General features: G+C 40.6%; 2 protein-coding genes across 2 annotated transcripts in view; both read right to left on the bottom strand.

Annotated features, from left to right (window-relative positions):
• Window positions 3,981-6,116, bottom strand: LUZP6 (leucine zipper protein 6). Its single transcript, XM_005679598.1, has 2 exons — window positions 6,081-6,116; window positions 3,981-4,667 (listed from the first exon to the last, which is right to left on the bottom strand). The coding sequence occupies exons 1-2, from the start codon at window positions 6,114-6,116 to the stop codon at window positions 4,512-4,514; spliced, it is 192 nt and encodes a 63-aa protein (XP_005679655.1). The 3' UTR covers window positions 3,981-4,511.
• Window positions 3,981-12,278, bottom strand: part of MTPN (myotrophin) — a 77,323-nt gene continuing 69,025 nt past the window's right edge. The window contains exon 4 of the mRNA XM_005679507.3: window positions 3,981-7,165. Within this exon, the coding sequence (XP_005679564.1) occupies window positions 7,079-7,165 (87 nt within the window). The 3' untranslated portion in view covers window positions 3,981-7,078. The remainder of the gene's footprint in view (window positions 7,166-12,278) is intronic.

The raw sequence follows: 12,278 nt of genomic DNA, 5'->3' as shown, positions 1-12,278 counted from the left end.
TGTTGGTAAGGATGTGGAGAAAAGGGAACCCTTATTGTTTGTGAGAACGTAAATTCATGCAGCTATTACGGAAAACAATATTGAGGTTCCTTAAAATATTAAAAGTAGAATTACCATTTGATTCAGTGATTCCATTTCTGGGTATATAACCAATGAAAGTAAAACCAAGCTCTCAAAGAGATAGTTGAATGATAGTTGAATGCACTCCCACATTCCTTGCAGCATTATTCATGATAGCCAAGACATGGAGACAACTTAAATATCTGTTGCTATACAAATGGACAAAGAAAATGTGACATAGGGGTAATATTATTTAGCCCTGGAAAAAGGAAATTCTGCCATTTGCAGCAAGATAGGTGTTACGCCAAGTGAAATAAGTCAGAAACAAGTTGTGTGTGGAATCAAAAGGATTCAAATTCACAGCAGCAGAGACAGAATGGAGACTGCCAACCCCTAGGGGAGGCGAAAGTGGGGAGGTGTTGGCTAAAGGTTACAAAGTTCATGTTATGCAAAATAAGTAAGTTAGGCAGATCTACTTTTTATAATTTCATCTTTTCACTGAAGTATAGCTGACTTACAGTGTTGTGCCAGTCTTTACTGTATGGCAAAGTGGCTGAGTCATACACTCATCTCATGTGCAGTCATCTCTGACTCTGCGACCCCATGGACTACACAGCACGCCAGGCTTCCCTGTCTTTCAGTATCTCCCGGAATTTGCTCAGACTCATGTCCATTGAGTCAATGATGCCATACAACCATCTCATCCTCTTTTACCCCCTTTTCCTCCTGCTCTCAATCTTTCCCAGCATCAGGGTCTTTTCCAATGAGTTGGCTCTTCACATTGGGTGGTCAAAGCATTGGAACTTCAGCATCAGTCCTTCCAATGAATACTCAAGGTTGATTTCCTTTAGGATTGCCTGGTTTGATGTAGACATTCTTTTTTTCACATTCTTTTCGATTATGGTTTATCACAGGATATTGAACATATTTCCCAGTGCTATACAGTAAGACTTTATTGTTTATCCATCATATATATAATAGCTTGCACCTGCTAATCCTGAACTCCCAGCCCTTCCCTCCGCCATAAATTTTCTGTTATGCAAAATAAATTCTGGAGACCTATTATTAAGAAAAAGAGGTACCAGGGTTGCTAGGCTTCCTTGAACTTTCTGCAAGGGAGCACTTAGGTATAAGCTCTGGTTTTGGAAGAGAATAGTTTTTCTTCTTCATTTAATTTGAAGGAGTGTGGGCTCTAAAATCAAACAGAACTATTGGCTGTGAGCAAGTTATTTAACTTTATACTCTCTTTTCCTTAACATGATATTTTTAACATGATTATTATGAAAATTGAATAAGATAATATAAAAGGGCAGTTTCCTTGCTGGCTCAGTCAGCAAAGAGTCCGCCTGCAATGCAGGAGACCCAAGTTCAATCCAGGGTTGGGAAGATCCCCTGGAGAAGGAAATGGCAACCCACTCTAGTATTCTTGCCTGGGAAATCCCATGGACAGAGGAGCCTGCAAGGGTAACAGTCCATGGGGTTGCAAACAGTTGGACACGACTGAGCACCTAAACCACCACCAGAGTAAAAAGTTCTCAGCACAACTCCTAGCTGTAACACAATATTTATTTATTAAAATTCTACTAGTAAAATTAAATTAACTTAGATCGAGTACTTTCAAGCCTACTGAAATTGGACTCACAATTCACCAACAGGGGTACATGGCTAGACTTGGTGGGTGTGCATAAACATATAGGACATTATTAGATATCAAGAAGATACACAGATATCGGATACAACCTTAGATTTGTTAGTTAGAAAAGCCTTAGAAAAACACAGCTTCTTTTTAAAAAGAAAGTTATCTAATAGTGTCTTCAAAATCAGCATCCAGTGGCTAAGAATTGTCTATACATTATTTTTCTTTGTGTGGTAAGATGCTGTGGCCTGTCAACACTGCTAGACCTGTGACCCATCGTTCTATCCAAATGATGTGAATGAGGCTGCTCTGCTGTAGCTGCTGAATGCGTAGAAGTTGCTAGGGTGGCCAGACCATCCTTTGTGTCGCTACTCTATTTACAGCTGTGTTTTAGTATAGACTACAAATAGCTCAGTGACCTGCATTTGACCCCATGGTCAGCGTTTCCTCAGCATGTAATTGATTTGGGTCTGTAAGTTCAGTGGTACTTTTGAGGCTGCTTGGCCGATATTTGAGTACAATGACACTTAGGTGTAGCCCCACGATCCTAATAGCCAGTAATCCTTTAGGCAGGATTTACTAAAACAAAGTTTATCTTGCCTTTGACTGTATAATGATTTGACCTTAGTGGTTCAGAGCAAATACAGTGAAAGTCTGCTATGTATCAGGTGTTCCTAAAGCTGCTGATAAATTCTGTGTGTGCTAAGTCTCTTCAGTCGTGTCTGACTCTAGAAAAATATCCTATGGCAGACGTGTGATGATCCAGTTAGTGTCTGGGGAAGATGGTGGATCTAAAACAGGAGATGGTTTGTTGGCATAAGGGTGGCTGTTTCCGAGTTGGTGGTACACCCGCTGCAGTAGCGAATCCATATCCAAAGCACTGATACCTCCATAGGACAGCAGAGTTGAGAAGGCACCTTTTCTCCCAGAGGGCTAGGGACACAGCTGGACTAGAGCCATCCCTGTGACCTGTGCCATAAGCATGAGATTTATGACATATCTCCCCAAATTCCTTGCATGTTCCCCTCACTCAGGAATTCAAAGGGTTTGGACAAGGCTCAAGCCTCAGCAATTCAGCTATGAGGACTATAACCATGAGTTGCTGCTGGAGACCATGGAAATACTGTCCACAGCCATTGATGGGACAATCCTAATCCTATCCTATTTTCCCTAATCCTTCAGGGAAAAATCCTAATAATGAAGGGTCATAGTTCAGCTGGTAAAGAATCAGCCTGCAGTGCAGGAGACCCTGGTTCAATTCCTGGGTCAGGAAGATCCCCGGCAGAAGGGATAGGCTTCCCACTCCAGTATTCCTGGGCTTCCCTGGTGGCTCAGATGGTAAAGAATCCGTGTGTAATGCAGGAGACCTGGGTTCAATCCCTGGGTTGGGAAGATCCCCCAGAGGTGGGCATGGCAACCTACTCCAGTACTGTCTGGAGAATCCCCATGGACAGAGAAACCTGGTGGGCTACTGTCCATAGAGTTGCAGAGTTGGACACAACTAAGTGAATACACACATCATTCTTACCAGTGTTACATCTTTGGAACCGCTATTCTATCTTAATCTTTTTATCCAGAACATAACTTTGAAGCTTATCTTAAAATTCTCTCGGGTGTCCAGTTTTGCTGTTGCATGTGTTAGCAGCTTCTGTTTACTTTCTCTCCAGGAAGCCACCCTTGATGACATCTTGTTTAGAGGCTTTTTGTTTTTCTCTTTATTGTCTTGTACAAACTCATGTGCATTAGATTCACCTGGAGGGCTCATTGTAACAGACTGCTGGGCCCGGGCTGGACATTTCTATCAAGTTTCCAGGTTACAGTTGCTAGTTTAGGGGCCACATTTTGAGAATAACTGATCTTACAGAAAGAGGACAAAATCTAACAGTCTGATGTATTGTGAAAGTTCTGCGATAGCTTAAATAAGCGTGTGAAAGGATTAATGAGGTTTAGCTTGATGCTATTCTAACACCTATTAAGATCCTGACACTCCGATGTTTCCCAGTTACAGCCTGCTCATAAAACTCATCATTTGTTACAAACAGTGTGTACTGGGAAACTGACAGATGAGCAGAACCTCTCAATGAGATGAGTAGTACAGTTTATTTCAGTTAAATCTTTCCTAGTCTTATTTTCTTTCTAGAAGTGGAATAAAGGGGGGAAATTCAGATTAGTTAAAGTTTAAGGCAAAGTACCAATACAGTTATAAAGAAGACTAGAGGAGGAAGGTGATAATAACCCAAAGTAACCAAGGGAAGAGAAAAATGAAAAACCCTGACACGTTGGCTGTAGCACAATTCAAGTTTATTCCATTTGTTCTTGCAACACAAAACTTAAACACAGTATTATTTAGCATTCTGATGTACATGAACTAGGATAATATGAGAAACCCAACTGTGTCAAATGTATTACACTGTGGAAAAAATGAACTCAAATATATCAAAATGCACAAAGCACTAGTCTTCCTCCATTACTGCTTAGAAAGATATGATTGTTTCTCCATTTACAAAATAGAATCAGGACAATTTAAATTTTTTAAAATTTTGCATGCAAACACTGCAATTGCTTATGTAGGAGGGCACTCTCACCAGCTTCTTCTATACACAATCGAGTATACAATATTGCATGGAAGAAAACAGCAGCTTAGTTGAAGTTTTAGGGGAAAAAAATCAAATAGGTACATATAGATTTGAAATCCATTATTTGGGGGAAGGAAATCAATGAATGAAGGGCCTGCTTGCTGGCAGCTTCCACCCATGGCATCCACCTACTTCTCCTTCAGGCCCCACTGGGTTTAGAAGGTGAGTTGTGCAGAGAACTACTGGGTCGATTCCGGAGCCGTTAGCTGACCTGTAAGTCTGCGGACGCCAGTCTGAAGCTGCAAGGGGGAATCTGTTAGGATACTAATGTAGACAGGTAAACCACCTGTTTTCACTTGAAATAGTGCATATGAAAAGACTGACTTAATACAAAACTACAGAACATGCAAGATTTTTTTCTGAGATGTTAAATATTACTGCAGTGGAGAACAAAACTTACTTAACCTTTTACTAATGCATGTAGTACCAAAAAAGCAGACAAGGTTTTAGCTTTCTTTATTCAAAATATGAACATTAAGTGTTGTAAATTTCTCTGCCAAGTGGTTCAGAAATACATTATAAATAACCTAGTTAAAAAAAAAAAAAGAAACTCTAAACCATCTTGGTCAGTCTATTCTATGTTTATCTGTTATTTTCTCAAGCAACCGCTTCATAATTACGGGGTTTACAAAATGGTTGAGAAAGAAGAGGGAAGGCAAAGTAGCCTCTACTGCATTACAAGGAACACCAGGATAAACTGTACAAAGAATCACATGGTCTCTGGACCAGGTGACTGGAGGAAGCAGACCAGGTTTAGGAATGGTAGAACAGCACACTCTCTACAGTAGCCCACTACAGAAAACACTCGGAAAGTAAAGGTGAAAACTGTGCAGAGAGTAGAAGTCGAGCCTTTTAAACAGCAGTATGCCAAGAAGCGAAAACAAAGATATCAGAACACCTGATAGAGTGCCCTCCATCTTCAGCGAGGATCACTGTGTTTCAGTTCAGTGATGTCATAAAGCACTAATTACTGACTTCTAATCCAACTCTAATAGCCTGCATCAAGACAGCAGAATTAGCCACAGGTATCAAAGTATTTAAACCAGTATTCTGTGATTGTTTTCTTGGACGCAGGAAAATTCCAGGGTTAGGCTAGTTTTAAGTGAAAAAGCCACAGGATAAAAAAAGGGTTCACCGGGGAAAAATACACACAAACAAACCCACACATCAACCAACCAATCAGCAACTGGTAAGATTTGTTATTGGCCAGGCTGACTGTTCTTGGTACTAGTTTAACCCTGTTGTTAGGATGCTACATGGCCTTAAAAAATTGTCATTAATTCTTTATTAACCACAATCTGAATATAAGTCCCTAACCCACCCTCCCCCCACTTTTAAAAATTTGAGGTACATTCAATTATTGCATGACATGGCTAAGGAAAAATGCTAGTATTTTTAGCAAGCATATATGGATGGCAAGTCAAATGAATCTTACTTTATATGCAGGACAGCAAATTTAAGGGTATATGTATGTTTTAATTAGCTGTACTGCTCAAGAAATAAACATTAGAAAATGTGCCTAACTATTTTCTGCAGGTCAGAACACCGTTTTAGGGCACTGTATTTTTAATACAGAATATAATTTGAAGGTGTCCCATTTTATGCAGTGCATAAAAGAGAAAAGAAAAATATATTAGGCAGGTGGGCTGGCATACATTCAGCACAAGCCTATCAACAACTCTGGGAAACCTGGTGACATGCGTATTTTTAAGAGATGGGGTTAAACTGGTCCGAAGAGTATATCTCACCCCAGTGAGAGCTTTGGTGTAGTAAGTAATCAGCATCCAAGGTGGGTCTGACAGAGGCGTTCCAAAAGAATGTTCCTTGATTCTCCAAACAGAACTGAGGCCAATCTATTCAAACAGCAAATGAAGAAAATCCATAGGTACTAAGACAACTGTTCTCTCTTTATCTAACAGGCTTATGGCTATGATTCTATTTTTAAATCCCCTTTTACTACCAGCAGGAGTTGGAAAAGTGTTTCAATGATCTATGTGTGAATCTAGAGGACGGGAAAAAAAATGCAGACTGGAATGATTTCTCCTTCAGACTTCCAAAATTTGAGATTTTATAAATATAACTAGTCAGTTTTACCTAAAGATACATGAAATCCATGTGAAGGGGGAGAGGAAACCCAAAGTCCAGCCGTCCAGCAGCGGAGGAGTATGTGCCCCCTCGCCTTAACCAAGCTCTCATGTAAAGCTGGAAGTCACCAGGGGAGATTTGGTCACCAACCACAGGCAGCGCTCTTAACTATGCCGGGAAATCCCCACTAGAGTGCATCTTAAGGCAGAAGGCTAGAGCTAATTGCTTGTCTCAGCACCCTAAGTTTCGTCACAGCAGCCACTACTGCTCACACAGATAGGGCTACCAAATGTATAGTTGGCCTTGGTATAATCAGACCCTCAACACAATCTAATAAATAGCTAGGGAGCTGAAAAGGTCAAATATTAACGGCATGTTTTGTCTTTGCTCTCCCATGGGTATCAGTTGTTTTTTTTTAAACTGGAAATGGAAAAGAGGCTGACCTGATCAGGAATCCTAGTAAAAGCCTGATCTTGTTTTTTTTTTGTTCATTGTTTTTTTTGTTCCTGGTAGTCTGATTTGTTATGAATCTCTCTCTCCCCTCACCCCTCTAGAAGTATTTTAGCTGAAGAAGCTGGCAGACAGAGAGTAACAGACAGACAGGCAGCAGTGTGAGGCCACAGGAGAGTCATTCTTCCAGAGCTGTTAGCCCATCCGTCCATCACTGAAGAAGGGCTTTGATTGCCTGGTTGTCAGTAGCTTCAAAGGCAGTCAGTCCATCGGGACCTTTCACAGTCTTATCGGCACCCTGGAAAACAGAGGAAAGAACCTTTATCATTAAACAAGCCTACAACCAAGAGAAGAGAATGAAAGGCTAGATTACTCGGCACATACAAAACTTCTTGCTCCTGGAATCTGTTCCCTTGAAGGAAAAGCCCCAAGTTGTCAAGGACACAGATTAAGCTGTAAAAGTATCAGATTATTTTTTAGGCACTAGAAATATACTAACTACAAACACAACTTGCCAATAATATAGGCAATGACTGGTTTTTATTTATAATACCCAACCAATTAAGTTTTAAACAGGAAGATTCCAGTGTGTAGTATATGAGGGTGGGGAGAGAACACTTTTGCTAAAAAAAAGCATTACTGTGACAACACTTTCTTCTTTGCAACACTTTTTGGAGAGTGCATAAATATTACACACATATTTTTAAAATCTAGAACTTATAAATCTTTTAGACAAATTCCTAAAGAACATGTATGATACTGGTCATTATACTTCCACTGGAATGTGAGCCAGGAAAGGAGGGTCCCTGTTATACTCCAGACAGATCCTCTCCAGTTTGCTCCCTTGTGCTTCTGGAGGAGAGTGCTGTTCTGGACATTTTACCTGCAACACAGCACTTCGGTTTTGAGAATGTGTACGTATGCTTTGGTTGGTGTCTGTTGTTCTTATCCATCTTCCCTTATTAGAAAAAAACTCAATGTAAGTAGAAATCTTATTCATATTATCCACTACTGTGTCCCCAGTATTTAAACAAGTGCCTGGTACACGGGAGGTGGATTTGCTCCCAAACCATGTCTGAGCTCTCTAACTCCCAGTGACAGCAACACTCTGCCGTCTGAGGGCTCTCTGAGAGCTCCAGCCCAACCAAGATGTATTCACCACATAACCTCTAGTGTCCTGTCTTCCTACCATTGCCAAGGCTCTTCTCTTCCTGAGGCCTATACAACTGTCTAAACTTGGGAGTACATGGTCCTGTAGAGACCAATGTCAGTCAAATTCACCAGTCTCTGCTCCCACTGATCGTTCAATGTGCTGATCCTCTAGAATGTCTCACCATTCCATACCTTTACATTGCTGGGTTCCATAGGGAATGCCCTGCCTCCTTTCTCTGGGGAACCCATTCAGTCATTCAACAAATACTGACTGAATGCCTGAGGTATAGACACTGTGTAAGGGGCTGGTGGTGATTCAGTCACTAAGTCGCGTCCGACTCTTGTGACCTCATGGATGGGAGCCAATCAGACTCCTCTCTCGATGGGATTTCCCAGGCCTAAGGGGCTGGAGAATCAAAGGAAAAACAAGATACACTCAGCCAGTCTGGCTCGTGTGAGAGACAAACAAATGGACAAATATGATACAATGGGATGAGAGCAAAAAGAGCACTATGCACAGTGGTGAGTGGCCCATAAACCAGAACGGGATGAGGAAGGAGGGTGCAGGAGTCTTTCTGGATGAGGTAATGCTTGAGCTGGCTCTTGATGAGTAAGTACAAGCTGATTAAGTGAGCCAGGAAGGAGATGACAGAAATTCTAGCATGTGTTAAATTACAAAGTCCTCCCATTACGAATATAAAGGTTTGCTTTCTCATTTTCTAAGTGATTTTAACTGTACTATGAGACACACGGAACTTACAGTCAAGTGACAGAGAAATCTGCAAGTGAGAATTTCAGTGGCGAGCATGCCAACAGAGGTTCAGTTCAGTTCAGTCGCGCAGTTGTGTCCGACTCTTTGTAACCCCATGAATCGCAGCACTCCAGGCCTCCCTGTCCATCACCAACTCCCGGAGTTCACTCAGATTCACGTCCATCGAGTCAGTGATGCCATCCAGCCATCTCATCCTCTGTCGTCCCCTTCTCCTCCTGCCCACAATCCCTCCCAGCATCAGAGTCTTTTCCAATGAGTCAACTCTTCGCATGAGGTGGCCAAAGTACTGGAGCTTCAGCTTTAGCACCATTCCTTCCAAAGAAATCCCAGAGCTGATGATCTTCTGAATGGACTGGTTGGATCTCCTTGCAGTCCAAGGGACTCTCAAGAGTCTTGTCCAACACCACAGTTCAAAAGCATCAATTCTTCGGCGCTCAGCCTTTTTCACAGTCCAACTCTCACATCCAGGTTTGGTGACAATAATTGGGTCAGCTGTATTCAAAACAAATTCTTTAAAATGTTTTTTTACCTAAGTCTAGTTGAAAGACACTGTTGTGTTAATTACTGTTGTACAGTAAAGTGACTCAGTTATATGTACATACATTTTTTTCATATTCTTTTCCATTATGGTTTACGTGGGACCGTATTGTTCACCATTCTATACGTACCAGTTTGCATCTGCTAACCCCAAACTCGGAATCCATGCCTCTTTCCCATCACTATCCCTCTGCAGCCACCCGTCTATTCTGTGTCCCTGTTTCTGCTCCATAGGCAGGTTCATCTGTGTCATATTTTAGATCCCACATATAAGTGATATCATACGGTATTTGTCTTTCTCTTTTTGATTTACTTCACTTAGTATGATAATCTTTAGGCCCATCCATGTTGCTGCAAATGGCATACTTGCATTCCCTTTTATGACTGAGGAGCATTCCACTGTATATACATGCACCACATCTTTATTCATCTGTTGGTGGACATTTCGGCTGTTTCCATGTCTTGGCTACTCTAAATAGTGCTGCTGTGAACAGAGGGGTGCATCTATCTTCTTTAGAATTATAGTTTTGTCTGGCTTATAAGGCCAGAAGTGGATCATATGGTGGTTCTATTTTTAACAAAACAATGTTTCTTATTCTTATTGTTAACTTTTTATGACTGGCATTGTAAACTGTAATTCTGCATTAACAAAAAGTCAAATATCACAGTGAACATCTGTTGCTTTTCAGCTGCCAGAGTTCACGTCCCTTCTTCTGATAACAGCATCCTAATTTCATTCTAGGGAATCATTTGTCACCACTGTGTGGACTCCTCAAACTATAACTTAAGGTGCCAGGTACTTTTCTTGCCAACCATCAGAGCAGGACACTCACTCCTGGATTTTGAATCTTGACTGAAAAGAGCAAAAGAAAGGCAACAAGAAGTCAGAGCTCTTATTTCTGTGGCGTCACCCAGAAAAGGCAGCAAGGAGTGAAGTGTCTCCTATCTAAAGTCTCACAGCTGGCACAGTTCTGGCCTCTTCTCAGCCCAGTACTCCAACTTGCCAACTGATTCTATGATTAGGCCAATTATCTTCTACTTGAGTCAAATTCTGCTATTTGCAACCCCCAAAATCTGGCTGATAAAAGTATCTAAAATTTTATATAAGCCATCTCTTTTTTCCTAATTATAACACAAACTAATCACAGAACTCAGACACACCAAAAAAGCGCCCATAATACTCATTATTCTATAAGCCAGATACAACTAACATTAACATTCTAGTGTTTCTATCTACTCATGTCCTAAATATGTATGTGCATGTACTGCTTTGAAAAATAAATGAGTAACCATAAGAGAAAGAGCGACTTACACCACACAAAAGAAGCTTTAAGATAAAGACGTATTACCAGAGACAAAGAGGGACATTTCGTATTATTAAAAGGCTTAATATCCAAAATTTAAAAATCAAGAAAACAATTCCATTTATGACAGCATCAAAAATAAATGTTAGGAATAAATTTAATTAACTCAAACCAGTTCTTCTAAAAGTGATAAAGCAGTTCTGTCAACATGGAAAAAGATATTAAAAGAAAATGATTTTTGGTAGCTGATTGGAGAACTTAAGAAACATCTGGCCTCATCCCTTCCTTGAGGAAACCATTTTCAATCAATTGTTATTAGTTCTAAGGATCGTTTCATGGCTGTAACTAATACACTCATGCCACTAGTTATTAACTTTAGATATTACCTTCTGATTCCCCACTACACAGATGTGGCTCTAACACACTACCACCTTCTACCCCAGATCCTCCCAATTTCTTATACTTAAAAACAGCAGTTTTGTTTCTCTGTAAATTTGTGATGTATTTATTTAAACCTGTGTTTCTTGTTCCATCAATTCTGACAGTATCTCTGCTTTGTAAGATACTTTGTCTACCTTCACCCATTCCTAACACCCAAATGAGTTTTGAGAGTCATATGAATGAGATAATACAGTATTTGTCTTTCTCCAATATATCTCACTTAACACAATGCCCTCAAGGCCTCTCTGTTGTTGCAAATGGCAGGATTTTCTTTTTTTAAATAGCTGAATAATATTCCATTGCAGTGTGTGTATATATATATATACACATACATACACACACACATATATCACATTTTCTTTATTCACACAGGTTATTTTCAAGTCTTGGTCACAGTAAATAATGCTGCAGTGAACACAAAGTACAGATATCTTTTTGGGTTAGGATTTCTGTTTCCCTCAGATAAACACCCAGAAGTAGAACTGCTGGATCATATGGCAGTCCTATTTTTAATTTCTGAGGCCCCTCCATACTGTTTTCTACAGAGGCTGCACCAACTTACACCCTGCCAATAGTGTGCTGCTGCTACGGCTGCTGAGTCGCTTCAGTCGTGTCCGACTCTGTGCGACCCCATAGATGGCAGCCCACCAGGCTCCCCCGTCCCTGGGATTCTCCAGGCAAGAACACTGGAGTGGGGTGCCATTTCCTTCTCCAATGTATGAAAGTGAAAAGTGAAAGTGAAGTTGCTCAGTCGTGTCCGACTCTTCGCAACCCCATGGACTGTGGCCCACCAGGCTCCTCCGCCCATGGGATTTTCCAGGCAAGAGTACTGGAGTGGGGTGCCAGTGCCTTCTCTGGCCAGTAGTGCACAAGGGTTCCCTTTTTTCCACATCCCTGCCAACACTTACTGTTTCTTATATCCGTAATAACAGCCATTCTAATAGGTATGAGGTGACAGTTCATTGTGGTTTTGATTTATATTTCCCTGATGATTACTAAGGAACCTTTTAATGTACCTGCTGGCCATCTGAGTATCTTTTGTAAAAAATGTCTATTCAGATCCTCTATCCATTTTAAAACAAGATTTTTTAAACTTTTTTTTCCGGTTATGTGAATATTTTGTTTTGGATATTAAACCCTTATCATATATATGATTTGCAAATAATTCTCTCCCATTCTATAGGTTGCCCTTTCATCTTGTTGAT

This window comes from Capra hircus, chromosome 4, assembly GCF_001704415.2.
Source record: "Capra hircus breed San Clemente chromosome 4, ASM170441v1, whole genome shotgun sequence".
Lineage (NCBI taxonomy): Eukaryota > Metazoa > Chordata > Mammalia > Artiodactyla > Bovidae > Capra > Capra hircus.
The sequence above is the reverse complement of the archived record's forward strand: the minus strand, read 5'-3'. Positions and strand labels throughout refer to the sequence as shown.